This window comes from Sinohyriopsis cumingii, chromosome 12 (assembly GCF_028554795.1).
Source record: "Sinohyriopsis cumingii isolate HCF-2022 chromosome 12, ASM2855479v2, whole genome shotgun sequence".
NCBI lineage: Eukaryota > Metazoa > Mollusca > Bivalvia > Unionida > Unionidae > Sinohyriopsis > Sinohyriopsis cumingii.
This window is the reverse complement of record NC_142972.1, coordinates 44,382,189-44,408,834: the sequence shown is the minus strand read 5'-3', so window position 1 is coordinate 44,408,834 and position 26,646 is coordinate 44,382,189. Positions and strand designations below refer to the sequence as shown.

Below are 26,646 nucleotides of genomic sequence, written 5' to 3'. Positions count from 1 at the left end.
AGTTCTCATTGTAAAATAATGTAAATCACAGTATTTTAGCAAATCCTTTATTTTCGAAACATTTAGTTAAAATTTTAGCATAACAAAAGCAGCAGAATTATGCATTTTTGTTACTAGATGTACTATGCCTAATATTGTCCAATAAATCGTCCCCCAGACCTACATTGGTATGTTGTATTGCTTGGGGTCTGATCTCACCTATTCATCAAACATTGCAATTATTGCAGACAGATTTGTGGATGAATTAATTTGACACTGTGATTCATAATTGCATAGAAGACTGACAATCAATCTGTTATTTAAATTGATGGCTTCTTGAACTATGACCCACAGATGCTTCAACTACAGGACCAAAACAATGTTTCAAATGAACAAGTTACACTCTTGATGGTTCCTTGATATTGTGCTTATTAACATGCACTTAGTCTTATTTTGATTGAAACAAAATATTTGACACCATTGTTCAATAATCTCCAGATCTTTATTCAGCTATGTTTGGATGGTATTTAAGGATGGGGCAGAAGTATTTAATGTTATGTCATCTGCAAAAAGGTATGTATTGGAATTCTTTTTAGTAAATGGGAGGTAATTAATAAAGATATAAGAAAATAATGGGTCCAGTACTGAACCTTGTGGAATACCACTGTTAAACAGTTATATCAAAAGATTTAGCATTACCCATACATACGTGCTGCCTTCTGTGTTGAAGATAGAAAGTAACTTTTTTTATGGCATTGCCATCAAAAATGTAGCTTTATAATTTTTGATATACTGTGATCTCAAATCAAATCAAATGCCTAAGTCAAGATAAACAACACCTTCCATATTTCCTAGTCATTTCATGTAACCAAGGGTCAATGAATTTTGTGAGGGCTGTTGGACAGGAATGGGAATTCCTTAATCCAGACTGTTGATTGTTGAAAATATACACAAATATCCTGTGCAGATTTCCAAAGTCCTCTTTAACTGACTGTTACTACATAGTCATGGAAAGTACGTACAAATTTCTAAAAATGATCAGTCTATGTTATTCACAAATCTATATATTGCAATGTTTTATGAATAGGTGGGTGAGATAAGATTGCAACCCCTTCAACATACCAATACAGGTTTGGGGGCTGATTTATTGCAGTGTAGGTGAGATCGGATCCCAAACCACACAACATCCCAATGCAGTTTTTGGGGGCTGATTTATCAGACCATGTTTAATAATGAACTTTTCTATGTCAACACAGATAAAATTAAAGTTGTGTCATCTTATTCCAACACAGGGTACTATCAAACCACACATAACATCAATCACTACCAAGAATAGGTTGTTGAAACAAAATTAAAGTCAAAACATGAATCCAAGCATTTCCTTAAAATAACATGGATAAATCCGTTGGTTGACATGTTTGTAATGTCCATAGTATGACATAGTTCTGTTGAAATTAACATAGATGAATCCATTGGTTTACTTGTTTGTGTGTGTGTGTGATTTGGATTTTTAACGTAGCTTTAATCATTTTTCAGTCATATCACTACAATGTATGCAGTGTGGCAGTTTACAGTTATGTCTAGCACTGGGGCATCATGCCGCAGACATGTAGCATGATGTCCCATCCAGTCACATTATCCTGACACAAGGCCAACCAGTCCTAACACTTAAGCCTCTTAATGCTGAGCGCCAAGTGAGGCAGCTGTTATTACCATTTTTGTAAGTCTTTGGTATGACTCGGCCAAGGATCGAACCCAACAACCTCCTGCATTCGAGGTGGATGCTCTAACTACTAGGTCACTGAAGCGGTTCAACTTGTTTGTAATGCCCTTAGTACAACATGGTGTTGTTGTTGTTGTTGTTGTGGGGTTTAACGCCATTTTTCAGCACGATAGGCTATACATGGCGGCCAGTATTAATGGTGGAGGAAGAACCCGGAAAACCCCGGAAAGAACCACCGACCCACGAGAAGCTACTGGCAAGCTTTCTCACATGCCCACATTGGCTGAATCTTAGACTCGAACTGCCGCAGACAGAGGTGAGATGGCAGTGATCCGTAATGAAGAGCGCTTTAGACCACTTGGCCACACAACATGGTGTTGTTGAAATGTTGGTAGATAATATATATCCATGTTGCAAATTTTTGCAACTGTTTGGGTCGATGTCAGTATTTTTGGTCATACATATTGTCATCACATAATTTTAGTAAGTATAAAATATTACTGTATGAACTGTTGCATCAGGCTATATACTTATTGATTTACCATTTTAACTATCTCATCTTTTGGGCTGCATATGTCCTGATTTACTGTAAACTGATCCACCTTTCAGGGCATATACATCTTGATTTACAGTGTGAACCCTCTCATACATATCTTTCAGAGTCTACGTGTCTTGATTTATGGTATGAACCATCCCATATGTATCTTTCAGAGTACATATGTCTTGATTTATTGTGTGAACTATCCCATAAGTACCTTTTAGGGTATACACATCTTGATTTATGATGGTTTATCCTTCTCTTATTTACAGCGTGTACCTTCCCAAATGCTTTTGTTAAACTTGTTAGCTCAGAGGCTGTGCATGGCAAGAGGAGCTAATTACAGCTAATGTTCAGTGTCAAAACAAATGCCATGTTAAATAAAGATTATAGTTATCTACAGTTTATTTATATCATGTTTCTATATAGTAAGCTCTGTTTACAGTGTGCAGCAGTGCCACAACGTCATTTTTTAAAAATTTGCAAATTTAAGCTTTTTGTACCTTGATTCATTTAGGTTCATAGAAAGTATACTCGAGGGTGTGTACTAGACAGCTGACTGCAAACATCTTAGATCCAGATATACGACACATAATGTTGTAGCAAATCCAAATCTACAGTTTGCATTTTGGCATGTCTTATGTATGAGCATATATGGTACTGCAGAGAAGAGAGTATGGTTACCAACTTGCTAGGTAGGGAGTATTTGAGTTCAGGGATGAAGCACTGGTACATGTCAGACCACCCCTTGAGTATGACATTTAATTTGGGCTCCTGTCAGATTGTTTACTTGTATTCCACTAAGACTGCCTTGCCTACAAAAACAAATAGGACCTAAAAAGTTTAATTGCTTTGAGATGTCATATACAAGTAGAATTTACTTAAAAAATGACATGGAGAATTAACTTTGGAAGTTTCTTGTCCTAAATTTAGCCATGACACTAAACCATGCATGCTGTTACCAAGTGAGGAGTTTCATATAATTATTTTCAAATTTATGTATCTATCAATAAAAAGTTTTGAATCATGTCACTCTTTAATTCCTTATGGCTTATATATCTGAAGATAATATGTGTCTAACCTTGTGCTGGTCATTATGCATTTTTATGCCACCATAGAATTACTGTGTGTGGGCATATCTTAATTATCTTAATTTGTTCCAATCAATCCATCATAAACCTGCTGTGAAGTAAAAAAATCCCCCACAACATCCTTTGATCTTTCCATAATACCCAATGTCTCTTCTGGCCTAGCTCATTATCATGATCTGCGCCCCCCCCCCCCCCAACACAGTTCTGTTCTGCTTTTTTATGTTACTGTGCATATGTAGATGACCAGATTAGATTTTAACGCCATTTGAACCAAATTTTCTTCTTTGCATCATTTTTTACATTTTAAAAAAAAATAGAAACTTTGTTAGCACACTTATGCAAAAACTGCTTGACTGAGTTCAGTGAAAGTCATGCCTATTTGACTGAGCAAATGAAATGTGATATACATGCTTCAGTGAGTCAAATGAACTGTGATATATATGTCAAATGAAATATCTGTCTGTCTGTGTGAATGATTTGATTATTTTTGTGCTATTTCAGCGATATTTTGAAAGATTGGTTAACTTTTATTCTTTGTGGTCTTTTTTATGGATACAGTGAGTGCAAAACCTGGTGTGGATGCAGTATTTTGTGTATAGTCTTTTTTATAGATACATTGAGTGCAAAATCTGGTGTGGATGCGGTATTTTGTATATGGTCTTTTTTATGGATACAGTGCAAAACCTGGTGTGGATGCAGTATTTTGTATATGGTCTTTTTATGGATACAGTGAGTGCAAAACCTGGTGTGGATGCAGTATTTTGTATATGGTCTTTTTAATGGATACAGTGTAGTATTTTGTATATGGTCTTTTTTATGGATACAGTGAGTGCAAAACCTGTTGTGGATGCAGTATTTTGTATATGGTCTTTTTTATGGATACAGTGAGTGCAAAACCTGGTGTGGATGCAGTATTTTGTATATGGTCTTTTTTATGGATACAGTGCAAAACCTGGTGTGGATGCAGTATTTTGTATATGGTCTTTTTAATGGATACAGTGTAGTATTTTGTATATGGTCTTTTTTATGGATACGGTGAGTGCAAAACCTGGTGTGGATGCAGTATTTTGTATATGGTCTTTTTTATGAATACAGTGAGTGCAAAACCTGGTGTGGATGCAATATTTTGTATATGGTTTTTTTTATGGATACAGTGAGTGCAAAACCTGGTGTGGATGCAGTATTTCGTATATGGTCTTTTTTATGGATAGTGAGTGCAAAACCTGGTGTGGATGCAGTATTTTGTATATGGTCTTTTTTATGGATACAGTGAATGCAAAACCTGTTGTGGATGCAGTATTTTGTATATGGTCTTTTTATGGATACAGTGTAGTATTTTGTATATGGTCTTTTTTATGGATACATTGAGTGCAAAACCTGGTGTGGATGCAGTATTTTGTATATGGTCTTTTTTATGGATACAGTGAGTGTAAAACCTGGTGTGGATGCAGTATTTTGTATATGGTTGCTTAAAATCTTTCAGTCATGTTCAGTGGCAGTTTTTCTTGATTGTGAATCATAAACATAACAAATTACAGTGCTCGTCATTTTTAGTTGTAATTTCATAAACTGTATAAGGTTTCTAGTAACCCAACTTTAATAGATTAAGAAAAAGACAAATTTTTATACCAAATTATAATTTCAAAAAATGATTGATATCTGGTAAGTTTGTTGACTGGTTATCAGATACAAGTTTCGGCCTGCTTGTATGAAGGACACTGGAGAGTTTTTGCTACACTCTTGGCATTATCATGTGCTGATATCCTTAGCTCCTATGTCTTCATAGAACTTGGCATGGGTGTTGATTACATCATTCTTTCTTTCCACCCTTGGGGAAAGGGGTCACAGTGACTTTCTTTATTTTGTAATTAAAGGCTGTCTCCAGCCATAGATACAGTTATAGTATGTTTATCCAACTGGATCAGGTTGTCTCTTTTCTCACTCTAGGAAAGTAGATCACAGTGATTTACTTTACTTGTACTGATTATGATATTTTCATCTGACAAACACCAGAAGTGAAGTGGACTTGATTATCATTCTCACATCTCTTGTTTGGACAAGGACTTGAGTAAAATATTTGACTCCTCTTTGAACTAAACATGAATTTTGGAAATTTGCTGTGGCAGATAATACTAATCCCACAATTTTCTAATTTATATGGGTAAATTCTAGGCACCTCAGTGGTTTTTTTTTAAAAATTCCCCCTTTTTAATTAAGCATGTTAATTGTTATATTAAATTAAGCAATCCATCATCAGAGATACATACATGTATATCATTTTGTAGACTTATAAAATTAGACCAGTTATTTAGTACTTAGCAGAATATTATTCTATCACATCATTTCAATAATAAAGTGATACACTGTACTAAAGTATTTGAACTGTGTGTAAAGGAAGAAAGAGTTGGCAGGATTACAAAAAGTATTCAAAATCTTAGAACTTTTTATTCTACATGGAATTTTGTGTTCAGTTTAACTATCATATGGTTAGATCAGCATTTTTAAACATAATTAGGTTTTATTGAACAAAGTCATCTCAGAACATTAATGATATAAAATTTGCAAGTAACCAAGTGACTTAATACATAAAATTCAATTATTATACCATTTTTGAACAAAATATACTTTGGAATATTTTAGCTTTTTCACTTAGTTTGCTTAATGGACTTCCAGTACTGAATCTAAATGAGATTTTCTGAGAATGTCTATTTCTTGATGACTATCATTAGGAAGACCTGAAAATTTTGCTGATATATAATATAGCTGTATTATTCTACACGACCGGGCAACCCATCAAATCAACTGTAATAATATTCCAATCAAGATGGATTTACAAAGGTTTACATCAACAGGAACTACCTTAATACACTCCTAACACTAGTAGAAGTAGTTATTACCACAAGCCTGATTAATGATTGGACTGTGGAACATTGTCATTTTTTGGAATAATCAGATATTGGAAAGCAGGATTTATTTTTCTTCTTTGATCTATCAGGCTGATTGCAGGACTCGAAGTTATTGATTTCCATTTTTCTTGTTTTGTTCAGTTTTGGTAGAATTAGTTTCAGGTTTCCATTTCCTTTGGATGGTTTTCTATTACGATGCTAATGATGAATGGCCTAACTGAAGTCAGCTGAACTAAGGAACTGCATGATTACGTCGTCTAGTGATGAAATTCTTTTTTTAGGAAGAAAGTATAATAATAATATCCTTCATCCATGAGTGTTACCACTGACAAAAAAAAGTATCGATTCTAGAAAAAGTTAAAATCCAGATTTTTGTATCGGTGGTTCTGTGCAGCACATAGTAAAAGGCTGTTGTTTTTCCATTGTTTAAAATTTCTTAATAGAGAAAGATGCAGAAAATTTGATCTGCCAATTAAACTGTCAGACTGGGAAGTATTATGAGGTGCAGGTTGGCCACACTATGCATTATAATTTTTATTCCAAGCACATTACAAGTGATTGAATCATCACAGACTGCAGCAAGTGGTCAACAACGGCTTTAGTCATCGCATAGGCAGTCATCAAGGGAAAATGAGACAGGGTGAGAGAGAGAGGTAGATAAAAGAACAAAAGACAAAACACACATTGAAAATAAGATGTACTCTTTCATTCTGTAAAGAAATATGAACCTGAAACACATATTGTCATTAAACATTTGCTTCATAGATTTATGATGGAGATAGGAGCAGCAAATATCAAGCAGAACATGCGGAAGTGTTAGAAGATATGGGGGTTGCATATAAAGAAGGCAGGGTTCTCATGTACCATTTTAAAGAACTACTGTTGTATTGTTGACAATTTTGATGGCAAATGGTGATCTCATGTCTTTTTTCTTGGTATTGCCCATATAATATACAAATTAAAAAATGTGCAGAGATGGAACTTATGTATTTGAATGCACAAATATTTTCATATTTTCATCATTTCTTTTAATTTTTTTCATTATCTGTTGATGACCGTATTGAGAATAGGTGTAACATTGGTGATTTCAGTTGTTTTTCCTATCATGATGCGGATCCTTACTCTATAATCTTAATATTATCAAGTCCTGCAATCCGTCACTTTTGCACGCATACCAGGGTAACACTTTTGCCAACATTTATTTTTAAACACAATTATTCATGAATGAGACAATAAAAATTAATAACAACAATTAATATGGGGTTTTCAGGTAAAGAACATTCAAAAGAAATTTAAAAAGGTACCTCATTATTTCACCTTTACAAACCTTTGTAAATTGTTCATGCCTTTTGTAGAACATTATGTGTAGATTGAAAGTCAGTTTACTCCAATAAAATTACTAATTTTCATTTTAAATTATTGACTTAGATTGATCAATATTACCGACTACTTTACCTTCCTTGACTTGGGCTTGGTCAGTTGTTATGCACATTGATTGCATGTCATATGTAATTTTAAAAAAAATGTTCAAGTAATGTGCCTCTTCTTTTGTGAGGGTCATGCTTTAAAGCAGTTTTTTGTAAATGCTGTCAAAGATATTTACGATAACAACAAACAAAGGGTTTTTAGGTTTGGAAGCGTCAATATAAGTTTAAGCAGATACCTTCCTATATGACCCCCAACCTTCATATTTGACCTTCAGGTCCTTGTTTGCAAAACTTTAAGCTGTAGTGAAGTCAGATCGATTTAACTGGCATTTTTTGTTCTAATCACCTTTTTGCACAAGCTTTGCAATAGTTAAATTGCTGACGATGGTATTTGCCAAAGTTTTGCATTACTAAGTAACTGTTTGCAATTCCTTTGCTGCTGTTAATACCTCATTTGTGCAGGGCATTTGAATATTTCTTGCAATTGTGTTTTGAAGAAAAATATATTTAGAACGTGGTCTTAAACTGGACTGCAAAGGATAAATATGTGCAAGAGCTAAGTTCTTTTCTAATTGGACAATTGCACAGACAAAACATCTCCTTAACACAAAATCCAGAATTAAATACCCATCTATCTGTCTATCTATCTATCTGTCTATCTATCTATCTATCTATCTATCTATCTATCTATCTATCTATCTATCTATCTATCTGTCTGTCTGTCTAGTTTTTTAACACAAACACAAACATGAAACGGGGCACTGAGTGGCTGAGTGATCTAAAGCGCTGTCTGTTATGGATCACTGCCATCTCACCTCTGTCGGCACCAGTTCGAGTCTAGGATTCAGCTAATGTGGGTATGTGAGAAAGCTTGCCAGTAGCTTCTCGTGGGTCAGTGGTTCTTCCCGGGATTTTCCTGGGTTCTTCCTTCACCATTAATACTGGCTGCCATGTATAGCCTATCATGTGCTGAAAAATGGCATTAAACCTACAACAATAACAACAAACATGAAACACAAAAGGCAAAAGAAATTCTTGACTTCTACTCCAAGTGCCAGTTTGAATGGTGGGGAAATATACCAACAGAGCATGACAAATAGAAGAAAGAAAGAAGAACAAATTGATAAGTAGTCTTAGAACGAGTCAGATTCATATGTTTTATGCTTGCATGTATTGTCTGAGAAAATTCTGAAAAGTGAAAATAATGTTTACAAAGTTGTGTGTTTAGAGCCTTAAATTGAAGATAGTGCAAGCAAAATCAGTTGAGGTCCAAGTAAATACAAAGGAATGATGTTTATTAGATCAGAGAGACAAAATGGCATTTTTATATTATTCTGATTGTATATATATATATATATATATATATATATATATATATATATATATATATATATATATATATATATATATATAGCTACTGTATGTATATATTAACATTTTGATTCTGGTTTACTGCTTTTTGCCTACCCATGGCACTAATTTCTTATGGTTAAATGCTGGTTTATTTGATAACACTTGACCTATCCACAGTTTTTAATGTTAGCATTAAGACTTGTGAGTATACAAAATGAGGCATACTTAAGTCTACAATACTTAAATAAAAGATTTACACCACATGTAATACATAACTTTACCAGGTATAAGTTATTAAATGTGGAATGACCCACTCGTTATTAATACAGCATTTTATGTTAAATGTGGAATGACCCCACACTGCTATCATTATTAATTACAGAATGTTATGCTGTAATACAGCTTGTGATAGAAATGTTCACTGAAGACGTGATATTGTACGTTATTATCTTGGGTTTTTTTGGTCTGGGTATGAAACAGAAACCTTGGCCCCAGTATGTAAACACTTAAATATAATGTATTATATTTCTTACTGAATCCCATTTCTCTGATAGGCTAATTAACATCTAATTACCTCTTTTTATTGTATTTTTTAAAAATATATTACAATTTAAGTAAATTTAATGACTTAATCATGCATAGATCATGCTTTATAAAAGCTGATGACTTTTTAAATATCTGTAACCGTAAATAACTTTTTATCCACAGGTGATAATTTTGTGTGCGATCCCAAATGAACTAGGAATTAGAGATCGAAAATATCCTGTGCCGATGAAAGTTTTAAGCATATTCATGACTTAAGAATAAAGCTCAGAATAAATTGAAAACCAAGGTGTAAAGTGGCATTACATTATACAGACAACTCTTTACATAAAGAGATCCCTCAGGACACTAAAGGTCATATTTTTGTAATTAAATATCTTTATAGCAAAGGAAGAACAGTATATAAAACACTGTAATGTGCTTTTTATTATCAAATATTTTCATTAAATGTGATACGGAAGTAATCAGAGTTTACTATGTACAACTGAATTATTAATGCAAATTGCTAATACCCATCATTGTCTTAAAAATAATGTTACAAGATTTCTTACTTCATCGAATGCAGGTTGAATGGGGTGAAAAAAACAGACTTGCAGTTTTAAGTTCTGCACATTTCCTCATGTATACATGACATATATCTCACTTATAAATTAGACAGACTCATATCTGCTACCACATAACTCACCAGGAGATCTGGGTATGTGTTAAGTTTGTTAGGACTAATCAGTAGAACAAACAACATAGACCCTGAACTACTGGCACATTATGCAATGGCAGATCAAGTTCTCTGTTGATTGCAGCTGGTCACAACTTATTAGCAAGTACATACAGTAGTCTGTATCCATTCATGAACATCACCAACTAGGGTCTGCCAGTGTTTTATGAAAGTTATAGTAACCTGTATTCATTCATGAACATCACCAACTAGGGTCTGCCAGAGTTTTATGGAAATTATGATCATATAAGTATTTATAACATGCACAGTTAGTTGGACATGATAACTTTTGTTTAATGAATTCAGTGATGTCTTATAGTTACACCTGAACAAATATTGGTTTTCTTTATTTCAGGTGCTGCTATTCAGCGTTGCATCAGCAGTATATTTTTATTTTTTCAAGTAAGTGTCTCCAAGTCTTATTTCCTTTCACTACTGCCACCACCATCGAGATTAATTATAGTTGTTGACAAAACAGAATTACTGTTATTTTAATTTTTGTTATCAAAACTCCACATTAGCTCCCATGGTAAGTGGGTATGGATCTTCATATTTACCTCCCCTGATATTAAAAATATTGTCAGCAAAGTCTTGTTTTACACTTTGAATTCACTGCAAAAGTTATCAGTTGAAGAATCAACAAACTTGTTCAGAGATGTCCAAAATAATTTAGAGCCATTAAAAAACAATGCAAACAAAATATTGGAAATTCAAAGCAAATCATCTTTTTACACTTTTTCAATCCCATAATTTCTTCCAGCCCTTTCTTCCTTCCCACCACTCCTCAACTTGAGGCACATAATTTCTTCCAGCCCTTTCTTCCTTCCCAGCATTCCTCAGCCTAGTCCCACCTTTATGATTAAAGCTGATCAAAATGTTTAAAATTGGCTGTCTATTATCTCTTTATGATATTATCTAATGAAGCCAACAGACTCAAGCACAATGATATTGGCAAAAAATAAACATCAGTATTGTATAGATTTTAGATAACCTCAACCTTCACACATTAATCTGTTTTGAAGTCATTGCAATACAGAACACTAATACAGAGTAACTCGTTTACCATAATCAGTGGTGTTCTTAGCATTAGCATGTTTCAGTTGGTACATATTTGTCAGATATATATAGCAACAGTCTGTGGGCAATGTTCATGTTTTCCATGAACTGTAACCTTGACCATACATTGATTGCCAAATTTGATTGATCTAAAATAGTCAAAGCATCACATTATTGCATTGATATCTTTAAAAATGTGGCAATATCATGGTTGAGCTTTAAGCTCACGATACCATCATTACACTACCTTAAGTGAGACTGCAAGTTCTGAAGGACATAATACATATACATTTACATTCTGTAGCAAAATAGCATGGTTCTTCTTTTTTCTTTTAACAACAAGGAAAAGTCTGAACAGATAGAAAGAAAGAAGCAAGATTATCAGAGACTTGCATATTTGGTTATAATGACAGCCTTAGTAATTTTTATACATATTCAAAAATAAGGGGTGGGGCTAGGTCAAGTAATCCTTATCTTGAAATGAGTGTTTTGATGGCAGAAGTGAGGGCACTGCTCATCGTTAGGGTGAAAAATTAGATCAATTTGGAATAATATTTATGGAAAGGAAATTGATAAAATTAGTAATTTGGCATGATTTTGAAATATTTCCCATAGAGATAGGGGTCTGTTGGTCCCTGATGCCCTCAAAGAAACTAGTGCATGTGCAGTAGGTTGCTATGTTATTGCATTCCAGATCCATTTGTACAGATTACTTGACACCTGAAAAAGCAAAGTTTAAATGGAAGCTGGTTTGTTTTCTTATCAGGTCTGGATGTAATGCAGGGCCCCATGCACAGCATCTGGAAGAGTTTGAAGATTTTGGCTTATTATGACATTCAGAATCGGAAGTTGGTTATCTTGGGGAATAATTGTCTTTGATGTTACTAGCCATTAGGAATCTGTAAATTCTAATGAGAAGCAGTATGCATAGCTGGACAAGCTGCCATTGAATCTTTGTTTGAAAATCCACAGATAAAGGTTTTCTTTGAAAGTTATCCTTTCAACTTTTCAAGACTTTATACAGATATATATCATAAATGAAAATTTGATACTTTAACATCAAATTCATGAATGCCTAGCATAATTTGAGGATTTGGTCAATTTCATAGTACAGCCGTTGTCCTATGTTTGAGGATTTGGTCAGTTTCATAGTACAGACGTTGTCCTGTGTTTGAGGATTTGGTCAGTTTCATCGTACAGCATTTGTCCTATGTGTCGCTGTATAGTGTGGTTTTGCAACTTTTGAAGCTTGACACAGTGATCAGTTTGGCACAGTGTCTTTATGTCTGTTTCTAGATGCTTATGCCTGCTTATCTGTACCATTGATTAACCTTAATGCTTGAGTTTTGTTTGTGGCAAGTTTCTCAAGTACATTTGGCCACAGAGCCATGTTACTTGGTATGTGGATATAGCTTGGTGTGTTTAACATCAGTTTGGACCACTCCGGTGGCCTAGTGGTTAGAGCATTCACCTCGGATGCGGGAAGTTGTGGGTTCGATCCCTGGCTGAGTCATACCAAAGACTTACAAAAAATAGTACTAACAGCTGCCTCACTTGGCGCTCAGCATTAAGAGGTTAGTATAAGGACTGGTTGGCCTGATGTCAGGATAATGTGAATGGGTGGGACATCAAACTACATGTCTGTGGCATGATGCCCCAGTGCTAGACATCACTGTAAACTGTCATACTGCAGACGTCATAGTGATATGTGTGAAAAATTGTTAAAGCTATGTTGAAAATCCAAATCACATGCACACATTAACATCAGTTTGCCACAGGTGTATGCGTGGTCTCAACATGCAAAATGAGGCTTACTTCTAGTATAATACCTTGATTTGACTCAGCCTTGCTTGTAACATACCAAACCTCAGTTTCACCCAAAGCAGGTCGTAAGTTACATCTATATTTAAGACATCAGACTTCAGCTTCACCAATACTAGTCTCAAGTTAGATTCAGACTGAAGAAATTTGATGTTCAGTTTTAAAGTCTGACTTAAATTTCAACCAATCATTTTACTGCTTTCTAGACATAGCAAGTCGAGACTTTAATTAAGTTGGTGAAATCCAGGCCAGGTTATTGAATCAGCCAATCAAGTTGCTGGATTATAAACTTATATTTAAGTCAGTACTTAAGTTCTTTATGTGAAATTCATGCCTGGTCCAATTTCACCAACATGTTTGTTAAAGTTAAGTCAAGACTTAAAACACTTGAGTGGTCAGTTTTAAGCAGACTTAAATTTCAGCCAGTCATATTACTGGATTTCTAGACTTAGCAATCCATACTTAAATTATGTTGGTGAAATCCAGACCAGGTCATTGAGTCTTACTCAGACTGTTTATATGTTATGGTTAGTTCCAGGATTTAAAGAGCCAATTCACACCAAGTTTCAGTATGCTTGTGAAAATTATAATCAATCATTTTATGTTATTTCCTTTCCCATGTGTATTAAGGTATCGTAAGTTTAACTTGGTATTAATGCAGTACAGTAAGTGGAATTTATAAAAGAATGAGCTTAACCATACAGCTATTGCAGATTTAAATTTACCCAATAACAATAATATTAAACAAAGTTGAAGCACTTGGGATTAAAATTGAAGAATGTTGTTTTGATTCACTCTACGAGATGGCTCCTTGCCACCCAGGGTCCTTACAATAGTCCTGTCTATCAGTTGTTGATTCCAGGTAATGCCTGTGTAGACAAACATGACAGCTTTGAATAAGATTGCATACATTTTCCCTTTCAATGTTTCATGTCATTCCTAGATAGTGCAGCTATTTCCATGACCACTTTGATAGTTCGTGCTCGTTCATCAAACTAATCTGGTTTACTCGGCTTAAAATTATTTGCCGCTTAATAATGTGGACTTTGTGGCAGATGGCAAAGTGCTTTTTGAAATGATAAATGATCTAAAAGTGATTGTTTTAGGATATATTACCTGTATTTATTATTTTAAGGTACATAATGGCACCCTCTCAATTAAAACTGTCACCTATATTTAGACTCTGGTCAAAAATCATTTAGCATAGCAGAATAATAGACAGCTGACACTTGAGCAGGAATACAATACAGAACAGTTATTGGGACAAGAATACAAACAGTTATTGGGAAAACAATACAAACAGTTATTGGGAAAACAATGCAAAGCAGTTATTGGGTATTACAATACAAACAGTTATTGGGGATTACAATACAAACAGTTATTTGGGATTACAATATAAACAGTTATTGGGGATTAAAATATAAAACGTTATTGGGGATTAATATACAAAACAGTTATTGTGTTGTCTGTTATATACTTCACTATAAGCTTCGTCACTTATAAACTGGCTGTCTTGTGTGTGGGGTGGGGTGGGTTGGGGTGGTGTGGTGTGAAGGCTTGTAGTGTTAACCATGGCTGTGAGTCAGTTAAAATTAGGCATAAGGTTTATGTACCCAATTTAGTCATGACACCAAGAATGTGGACCATATGATTTCAAATGATCACTGCAGAACCTGTACATTGTAATTCATTCAGTACCTTGATTATGTTAGGGTAAATTGATAATAGATAAAAAATATTTAATAAACTGCCACTAGAACAACCAATTTAAAATGTTTCCAAAATAATAATAAAAGTATCTGACAAAGTTGAAAACATTCACATTCAATTTTGAATTGACCCATTAGACGAGTTGTTGCAAAATTCACGTTACTTACCCATAGTATCTATGACCTCAGTGGTTTGAACACATGACCACAATGCAGTGATCTCCTTGGTTTTAATACATTACCACTATGCAGTGACCTCAGTTATTTGAATATATGACCACTACGCATTGATTTCTAGTTTTAAAAAATGACCACTATGCAGTGATCATTGGTTTGAATACATGAACACTATGCAGTGATCTCTGGTTTAAATACATGACTACTATGCATTGGCCTCTTTGGTTTGAATATATGACCACTATGCAGTGATCTCTATGGTTTGCATACATGACCACTATGCAGTGACCTCTTTGGTTTGAATATATGACCAGACCACCATTATGCAGTAACTTCTGTCCTTTGAATACATGACTACTATGCAGTGATCTCTGGTTTAAATAATGACCACTATACAGTGACCTCTTTGATTTGAATATGTGACCACTATGCAGTGATCTCTATGGTTTGAATACATGATCACTATGCAGTGATCTCTAGTTGAAATACATGACCACTATGCAGTGAACTGTATGGTTAGAATACATGATTACTATGCCAGTAACTCTGATTTGAATACATGATTAATATGCAGTGAACTCGGGTTTGAATACATAATCACTATGCAGTGAACTCTGGTTTGAATACATGACCACTATGCAGTGATCTCTGGTTTTAATACACGAAAAATATGCAGTGACCTCTATGGTTTGAATACATGACCACTATGCATTAATTTCTTGTTTAAAAAATGACCACTATGCAGTGATCATTGATTTGAATACATGACCACTATGCAGTGATCACTATGGTTTTGAATACATGAACAATATGCAGTGATCTCTCTGGTTTAAATACATGACCACTATACAGTGACCTCTTTGGTCTGAATATATGACCACTATGCAGTGATCTCTATGGTTTGAATACATGACCACTATGCAGTGATCATTGGTTTGAATATATGACCACTATGTAGTGATTTTCGTTTGAATACATGACCACTATGCAGTGAACTCTATGTTTGAATACATGATTACTATGCAGTGAACTCTGGTTTGAATACATGACCACTATGCAGTGAACTCTAATCTCTCCAGGATTTTCATGCAGAGGGAATGCTCCTGCTCACCTCATTTATTTTTATACGGGTGTTTATTACATTTGTATTGGGGGGGGGGGCATTTTTTAGAGGAGACAAGCTTCAATGAATAGACTTCCTATAGTATTTTTCAAAAACCGTGTGCATCACGCATTTGTTTTATAGTTATTATTAATTGGCAGCAATGTAGCAGCAGTTATTTTGACAATGGTACTGCTGTATGTATTAGGTACAAGGAGATATATACTTCTACTAAATAATGCATATCCATGATTGTACAACTTGCTACATTAGAACTGTAGGTATAAGGAGATGCACTTCTACCAAATAATGCATATCCACCACTGTACAACCTTGCTACATTAGAACTCTAGGTACAAGGAGATGCACTTCTACCAAATAATGCATATTCATGATTGTACAACCTTGCTACATTAGAACTGTAGTTACAAGGAGATGCACTTCTACAAAATAATGCATATTCTTAATTGTACAACCTCGTTACATTAGAACTGTAGGTACAAGGAGATGCACTTTTACCAAATAATGCATATCCATGATTGTACAACCTCACTACATTAGAACTGTAGGTACAAGGAGATGCACTTCTACCAAATAATGAATATCCATGATTGTACAACCTCACTACATTAGAACTGTAGGTACAAGGAGATGCACTTCTACCAAATAATGAACATCCACCATTGTACAACCGCACAAAGTGCAGTTTGTGAAATGCTTTTAATAACTAGATAATCAATGAAAGTGTTGCATCATTCAGTTGCAAAAAATCACTTAGTTAATGGTTGATATGGTGGTTGACCTATGTGATGTTTACCTTTGTTAGTATTGATGAATGTTACAGGTATTGTTATGCTCCTGGCAAATTGACTCTGTGCAATTTTCACATGCTTGATAATTTTTAAGAAGGGATTCATTCAGTTTCCATGGATTCACTCATTCAAGAGAAAACATTTAGCCATTGTGTGAAGACATTTCATACCTAGTACTCTCCTGTACATATATACAATCAAAAATTTAGTTATGGAAAAAACATTTAGCCATGGTGTCATGTAATGTGATGTGATTTGTAATTTTAATGTAGCTTTAACAATTTTTCAGTCATGTAGCTATGATATCTGCAATGTGGCAGTTTATAGTGATGTCTAGCACTGGGGCATCATGCTGCAGACGTGTAGAATGATGTCCCACCCAGTCACATTGTCCTGATACCAGACTGATCAGGCCTAACACTAACCTCTTAATGCTGAACGCCAAGCAAGGCAGTTGTTAGTACCATTTTTATAAGTCTTTGGTATGATTCAGCCAGGGATCGAACCCATGACCTCCTGCATCCGAGGCAGACAGTCTAACCACTAGGCCATCGGAGCAGTTGCCATACCGTGTGAAGACATATCTGTGCTCTCCTGTACGTTTATAGGAGTTGAATCAAACTAGCTTTGAAATGTTTATGATGTTGTCATTTGGACTTTGTCCTTTTATGACATTTTGGGAATAATTAAAAAAATTAGATTTAGCAGATTTGAGGATAATTAGGTAAATGTTCAAGACGATGGGGTGAGTTGCTTAGTTATTGGGGATCTGCTGGCATGTTGCTGAACAGTGTGGTACCTTTGTTAGCATATAAACTATCTGTATGATGTAGTTGTAAATCAAGTTGACTTTCTTTTTGTATCTGAAATCCTTGTTTGACCATTGATGTCATCATGTTCAGGATTTGATGATTGCCAAAACAGTAGTTTTTTTTTTCTTCTTAGTGTTCTGGTTTTCTCCACTTCAGAGATAGTCACTTGTGTCAGCCCAATCAAAATTTGATTTCACCAAATCCCAGATACATAGAAGAATGAAGCAGATATACAGGATTTCATAAAATGAACCTGGACTGCCGTCATTTGGAGGGAGAAAAAAATGCACATGACTGTTTGTTATGACAGCTTGCCTTTTGCAGGACAAAAAATCCACATGTTAATAAGGAACTGGGGAGAAGAATGGATAAGAGAAGTGAATAATAAATATGACATCTGGTTAGTAAACTTTGTGGCAGCCAACCTGGCCCCAAAACCATTAGTTGATAATGTATCTTAGTTTGTTGAACATTTTTTTTGTAGTTTAGCTTGCCTGCATTTAAAAAAAAGTACAATTTTGTTTTTGCAGATTACAAACTCATGCAATTCCATGCCTATTTAAATTTTTTGGATAAGGGATCATTCCAGGTCTTTGTGAAAGATTTGATAAATTTTGCTTCAAATTAAATTCATGATTTGTTTGAATCATTCATAAAAATTCCATGTAAACATTTACATAAGTGCCACATAGACACTTTACAGTTTCTTAGTTTCTTAATCAGGTTTTTTGTGTGTGTAGTACAAGTAAATACACTTATAAAAAATGTGACAGTCAAGATATAAGAAAGAGGCAGACTTGTCTTAGGTAGAGTAGGCACTGTGGATTTAAGACCAGAAGGGTGTAGGTTCAGACTCCATCCAAGCACTCTTCATTGATGAATTCCAGGCTTCACTGTAACCTATCACTAGTTTGCTGTTTATTCAAAATTCCTGTTAACCACTCCCCATTCTCTAGCTTGGCTATATCTTATAAAATAATCACATTAGGAAAGAGGGGTGGGGATGAGGGTTGTGGTTGGGGGTGGGTGCTAAACTGACATTAAAGTAGAAGGACATGAAAGAATTTCACAATTTTATTGACTGTTGTAACATTTGTATAAATGTACCACTTTTCCTTCTTTTTTAAGGCCGGAAGGGTTAAATTTTATGTTGGATGTGTAATGGAGTTTGTTATAAACCTGTAAGCTGTCAGCACATAAAGAAAGGTTTCTCATTGCTGGGTAGACAGGTCTACTCCTATTATAATGGATTACCCTGCTTGTGGGATTGTGTATCAAATCCCTCCCCTTATCTTGATTTATTTTATCTGGCAGCCTGGCATTTATGATTTATATCAAGAACCTGATATCCTGTGGTAGTGTGAACCTGTTCTGTTTCATATCTACCCTATCTTTCTGGAAAGTTATTGGAGCCAGCATTTCCAATCCCATTACTAAACTGGCTTTTAATAAAAGTGCATAAAGTTATTTAGCTAAATATAATTATTAATGGCTGTTCTTATTATGTTTATGAAGTGATCATATATATTATATAAATAGTGCACTGATGAGGAAAGATATTTAAGTAAATTTTCCCAGCAAATACTATACCAGCTAATGTGGTCACCATAGGAGCCACAGTGGTTAGCATGCTGGGTTCCTGTCCAGAAGGGTGTAGGTTTGAATCCTACCATTTGATCAGCGTGAATCATCTACCATGGTGTGTCCTTTGGTAAGGCGCTTTCCTGCAGTTGCCTGGACACTAAATAATCTGATTTTATTGCTGTGCCGTAAAACAGTCTATTGGTATTATTGTAATTGTTATCATAAACAGTATTCATTAATTTATTATAATTTTTATTATTATTATTATTATTATTATTATTATTATTATTATTACATGTATTATTATTATTATTATTATTATTATTATTATAAGCATTATCAAAAATGTAATTGGTCTGATGACAATATTTTTTACATATGTTGTCATATTGTAACTTGTCACCATCATTTTCATGCTAGAATTTTATCACCATCATTGTCATCAGCTGCACAGATAATAACAACATTAATTCACTGTGCAGCTGCAGTGGAATCCAACGGTGCTACAAACGGTTAGTCCAAATTAACTGCAGACTGCTTTATTAGATATTACCACTGCTGCTGTGTAATGCATGCAAATTTCACAAATGACTGTAAATGGCAATTGTGATATTTGTTGGGTGACATTAACCGTGGTAAATGTTACAAAAACCGATAAATGTCACAAATGTCTGTAAATGTCACAGTTCACTATGTTGTTGTTTTTTGTGGGGTTTAATGCCATTTTTCAGCACAAGATGGGCTATACATGGCAGCCAGTATAACTGGTGGCAGAAGAACCAGGGGAAACCCCAGGAAGAACCACTGATCCACGAGAAGTTACTGGCAAGCTTTCTCGTGTACCCATGTTTGTCGTTTGTCGAGCCGAGATTCAAACCCATGCAGACAGAGATAAGATGGCAGTGATCCAGAACAGTGAACGTTTTAGACCACTTGGCTATGTGGGGCCACCAGATCAAATTGAAGAAAAAGCCTGAAACCCAAAAACAAATGTTCTTAAAAATTGCTTCCTGCTGAAGTTAAGAAGACTTTTTAAAATTGTATGGTGGTCATTTACAAATTTTGTAAATAATTTTGAGAAAAAAAAAACTTCATTTTTAGATGTCTGATGGTTTTAATGATGATAAGGTTTGAATTCATCCATAATGTCATGAGTTACTGCCTTCGATTAATTTAGGCTTTATATTTATTAAGCTTGTAATTGGCCAAGATTTCCTACTATCTGGGCCATTTCTCAAGAGTTATTAATAGTTTATTGTCATTTTTATCCATTTCCAATACCATGTACATAGAGTAATATTTTAAATTTAATCTTGAATAAGACTTTCTGGGCCATTAATACAGTAAATTATTTGCATGCTTATCACTGTATGTAATAAAATTCTGGACAATGTCTGCCATTCGTAGACAGATAAATAGATGAATGGAAGGATGTATGGTTGAATTGATGGAAATGTAGGTACTTACCTAGAAAAGATATGTCAAACAGAAATAAAGATGGACAGGTGGATGGATGGATAAAAAGATGTGAACACTAAAAACAAAAACAAATAGAAGGATAGACAAGATATGTAATTCTTATTTGTATTATCTGCACAAAGGAGCTGATATGATGATAAATCCCTTACACAAAGAAACAATGTTTATCTGAAACCATGTGACATTTACCATTGAAACTGTACTTGTCCAACAGTAAATACAAATTATTTCATTTGCTGACAACACAGCTTTTCCAATTAGCAGTAAGTGTCACAATGATACATTTATTGGTGACTTTCAGTGTGAATTCACAATTAAATGTTACTTTCATGACATTTACCAGCGTTGGTGACATATACAGGTGCTACACCACAGTAGTACTTACTACTTGTACCAACTCAACAACACATTTTGGATTACCATATATTCTCTTTTATTAGTGGAGTCCAACTGCAAACAAAAAGGATTCTGACCTGCTGTAGCATAATGTGCCTGCAGATCAGGGTCTATACTGTTCTACTGATTACTCCTAACTAATTGCACAGACCCAAATCTGCCAGTGCATTATGCAATGGCAGATCTGTGTCAGTGCAGTTTGCAGTTAGACTCTTATAAGTGAGTATATATGGTACTACTTTTGCTCCTACTACTACTACTGCCACCGTTTACTACCAGCCTATAAGCATGCAGTTATGAAATCTCAAGTCTGGTCATGTCTTGTCAGCTGATTATCTGTATTTTACTGCCAGTTTGTGGTGCTGTAATGCACCCTGGAATATAGACTTAGTCTGCAGTCAAACAGCACTCAGTGTACAGGGGTAGATTGCTCATCTTGTAGTTAGGGAGATTTATAGTGTCTGTTATGGTCCATAAATCTGACAGATACTCAGATTTGGCAGCCATCTTGACCCCAACTCCACTATCAATCTATAATGTGAAGGGTCCTTAATTCCTGCTCCTCCTCTCTCCCTGAGTGGGGGCTGAAGAGGGGTAGATAGATATTGTCACCAGGTTTTTTTTTAACCATGTGAGTGCTGTATGAGTTCTTGTCTGAAAGTTTTTTCAAACTAACCCCAAGCTGAATTTGATATATGCAATACTGTGAAATGCATTAGATCAGGGAGTGACAATCATGGAGAATTAAACATCATGGTTTCACCAATTAAACTAGGAAATTAAATTTTTTGTAATATAAAATAATTGATGCAAGATTGTTTGATGCAAGATTAATTTATGAAAATGTCCTTACCCACATGGAACATCCTTAGAATGGCTTAGAATTATGGAACAAAATATGGCATATAATGTAATGTAAATGGTTTCATTCTTAACACAATGTTGCTAACAGGTCAGTGACCTTGAGAGTCATTTTGATGACATTTAAAGTCACTTTGATGGTACTTCCATGGTATTTTCCTATTTTAAAGAAGATCCAGTTGGAATGGTCTCCTTAATGTAATGTTTTAGAGTAATGATAATCCATTAGCTGTTCACTTTTGTATAAGACAATAAAATGTCAGGATTTCTTTTTAAAACAGTCTACTTTCATGAATTCACCTGCAGTTAGTACATCATTAGAGAACACCAGAGTATCCTCTTTCTTAGATTTGATTTGTTGATAGAATATACAATTTTTAAGGCTGTTTTTGTTTCTAGAAGAAAAGGAGTACTGGGTACTTCCTTCCTTTTTTTGGACTGACTTTCACCACTTCGTTTAAGTAAAGGTGACTATAACTGGATCATGGAAAGAGATGAGACATATCATTGAACAAGATTTCCTGTTGGTTAATTTCTTAGCATAGACCTTCACTTTTTTATGAAGGATGAGAAAATCTCTAATTTAGAGTGATTTCATGGATAGGGAACTCTTTTTCTAGTGTACCAATAAAATTTCATGACTGAAATGGTACAATTTTGATACAGAATAATCCTTGATTTATTATTAAGGTCATACTGGGTATTAACCAGTTAAAAGGTCACTATTTGTTGATTGAACTATGTGATTGAACTGCCATTTGTCATTCTTATGATAAAACCCATAGCTCTGACAGTATACAAGATCCTGAAACTGAACAGTGTCTTTCTACATACCATTATCACTTCATAACAAAATACATTCCCCAAATTGCCCATGCTTTTTTTAAATAAACAAATATCGTTTTGGCATGGGACTAGGGATGAGATCCAAAGAAACCAAACATTTCACACTCCAGGAAGCAAAATTCTGACATACATACAAAAGTTACAGATACTGTTTGTCTTATAATTGATATTCTTATTTACTCTACCCTCATCCAGACAGTGTAGACAATTTAATAAAGGCTATTACAGGTACAATAATGAAAGTAGCTGTATCTCCTTGATACATCATTTTTTCTTTTAACAGTCTTAACAATAGAATGATACCTTCCTTAATTTACTTGTGTCTCTGATGGTTGCAAAGGCTCTTGGTCATTGGTGTCTCAGATTGCTGCAAGAACTCATGGGTGTTTTGGGGTTAAGGGTTTGGTCAGGCACCATTAGTATCACTAGGGTTTGGTGACAGCAGAGGGATATCTCTCAAGACTGGCAGTAAGTTAGATCAAGATCCCCAACACAGCTGTAATGTAAACAGGCATTAGAGGCTCTTTGAAGTTACTGACTGGAGTGATAGAATAGAGTGGAGTTTCATAACACATAGCTAGTAACATTAGGATTTGGTGGAATGCAAGATTGAAAAAGAGCTCTTGATGTCAAAGCATAAGGGGCAAAGCATACACGTTTTAGTGCTTAGAAATGTACAAACATTAGCTTGCATTTGTCACACGATATGCGCTATCTAACTTTGGCTGTGTATGTATTGCTTTTCTTTCGTGACAATATAACAATTTTTATTATGGTCCAAGGGAAATAACTCTTACTCAGTACAGTAGAGGCAGTTTCCACACTCGTTCTGAGTAAAAGTTTTTTCATGTCTTTCAATATAATATACAACATGTTAAGTTTGTCCAATTCATGTCTTTAAATATGATTTAAGACAGGTTATGTTTTGTTTATTACATGAAAGTAATATTTATTTCAATGCAAATAGAAGGACAGCCAACTTCTTATTTTCTTTCAATTGCATCATCAAAGCTGTCACATATTGCAGGAAAATATTTTGTTTCCCAATATGACCATTAATACTGTGTATTTTGCCAAGTATATTATATATTTTTATTTGTATACATGCTATGATAATAATTATTTAGGTAACCATCTTAGACATAAAACTATTACCAAAAATAATAATCACATATCATTTTTAACTTCTTGTTCTTATTGTTTTCTAATGCAGTTTTTAGAAGCACTGTTGTTTTTGTCATCGTCAGCATAAAAAAGGTACTGCCTTTTAAGTTTTATGAGAAGAAAAGAATTTTAATTTAATTTTTTTTCCCCTGGCAATGACTTTTTAATCTTACATGAATTAAGTAGTTAAAAAATAATTGCATGGCATTTGAATTATTATAGTATCATTTACATTATATATTTGCTTAAAAGTCAGATCCAGCTTAATGCCCTGGCAGATTAGGATCTGTGTTGTTTGTTGTAATGATTATGGTACTGATAACAAACTGCATAGACCCGGACCATTCTAGTGGAAGTATATTAAATGTCACCTATTAACAATTGCCATAATGAAATATAGGTACAACTTTAGTTAATTACAGTGCAAAGTTATTTCGCTCTGCTTATCTTAATTCATATGGTCAAAATACAGGTTGTGCTGTAAAACAACAAAAACCGCCAGTTCTCATTAAAATTGTTATGACATTATGTCCCTCACACTGAAATGGATTACTTTCATTTCCAGCTGAATGTATGCATGACCCAAGGATTAATATATTTATTCTTCCATGATGTTGAGAAAAGAGTTAAACTGTCAAGTACATTATAATAGATTGAAACCTTAGAATTTTAATGCACATCATTGCAGCTTTTGACCCAAGGGTGAGGAGTAAAAGCAGGTAGTAACATACTAAGGAGTATAAATCAGGCCATATCCACCTGCAGATATCCCACTTCTGACACCAGATGACTAGCAGTCTCCAGTCCTTGCCTATATCTATTTTTCATCCAAGGGGTTGTTGGACATGAACTGTAAATAAAACACACAGGACAGTAAAGCATCCATTATGATTAAATTACACAGATCTTATCATGATGTGAAGAGAGTCCAAACATATTTATCACATTTGATTTTTTGTTATTTATTTCTTTATTTATCTTTATATTTATTTATTTAGCTGAATAGTGAATTAGTTATTTAATCAGTTAATCTTACATACAAACTGGCTAGGTAAGTACATTATTTATGTATCTTAGTTTCTATCAGCCACCCACCTACTCATCAATCAACCTATTTATCTGTCAATCCATATTAAAAAGAGCTGCAGTGGCAGAGTCTTTGGTTTGTCAGACTCATCATCTAAAGAGAGCATGTTTGAATCCTACCATTGGATCAGCCTGTCAGCAGCTTTAGTGGGTCTAGTGAGTCTTTGGATTAAGTACTTTCCTCTAATTACGGTGGCACTAAATTACCTACTTGTGTTGCTGTGCTGTAAAACACCAAAAATCAAACCAAACCAAGGAAGATCATATAAAAAATAATTAACTTGTGCTTGATAATACTTTGAAAATACTGTACTTGTAAATTATTATTCACTGATTACTTTAATTGTTTCTCATGGGGTAATATACATGAAAATATAGACTGTAATATGAGAAAACATCCCCTCAGACAACCAACTGATATTCCAAGATTTTGTATATTTTTTAAAGAGCAATCCTTCTTGAACACAAAGCAACTTATTTCATTCAAATGTCATTAATATTAAATGAGATGTGGTAGTTTGAGTGCATCATGAAACAGATTCTTTTGCATGTTGTTAGCAGTTTCTTACATGGTATTATATATGGTAAAATGCCTGATATATTAAGAATAAAACTACTTAAAATACAGATGGTCTAAAGCAGGTCTTGGCAACCTATGTCATGTATGTGTGCCAGTGATGGCACACCATACTCTTTGAAAAGGCATGTGGTACAAGTTGTAGTTTTGTAGTATACATACTAAAAATGAGAATTAAATTAAAGGGATGAATATGACTTAGTACACAGCACTGTCAATTGAGCAGACAGTGGCACAACAGTTCCAAAAAGCTGCCAATACCTGGTCTAGAGGGTTTTCTGGAAGGAATACTCTTAAAGTTTTGGGCTTTAACTCGCATAACATTGATGTGTTTTTATGTCCCATTATGTGGTGGTAGGAGATTGTATAGTGTTTTCCTTGTCTTTCTATATGACCAATTGGTCAGTCTGTCAGTCCTTCACACCGTTACAGTTTGCTTTTAGTTGCTTTTCATGCATTATGGTGGAGCTTTAGTCATCTATGAACATAAGTTTAGTTTCCCAAGTCTTAATTGAAAAACAGTTGTTGAATCAGGGAGAAGAAGAAGAATATTCCATGGTTCTCATATAGACCTGTGTGGCTGCAGGGAAAAAATGTATAATTGCTTATCTGCACATGGCTCCATAAATCTCAGCACAGTTCTCTGTGTTGACTGAAGAAGGAGAAAAGAAAGGAATGTGCCATGCTAATGAAATGCTGCTTCCAGAAGAACAAGTGACAGGAGAAAATTACTGTGAAGTCTGTTAATGCACAGTTCATGGCCAGGAATGTGTCATTGCCCTTAAAGTGTCAACTGAGAGAGAGATGCAGCAGAAAACCAATGAATGAATATATATATATATATATATATATATATATATATATATATATATATATATATATATATATA

At 34.4% G+C, this 26,646-nt stretch overlaps 1 protein-coding gene across 3 annotated transcripts in view; it reads left to right on the top strand.

Annotated features, from left to right (window-relative positions):
- Positions 1 to 26,646, top strand: part of LOC149786358 (transmembrane protein 135-like) — a 352,299-nt gene that overhangs the window by 214,179 nt on the left and 111,474 nt on the right. For all 3 annotated transcript variants that reach the window (XM_089976786.1, XM_089976785.1, XM_089976787.1), the window contains exon 6: positions 10,631 to 10,677. In XM_089976786.1, the coding sequence (XP_089832912.1) occupies positions 10,631 to 10,677 (47 nt within the window). The remainder of the gene's footprint in view (positions 1 to 10,630; positions 10,678 to 26,646) is intronic.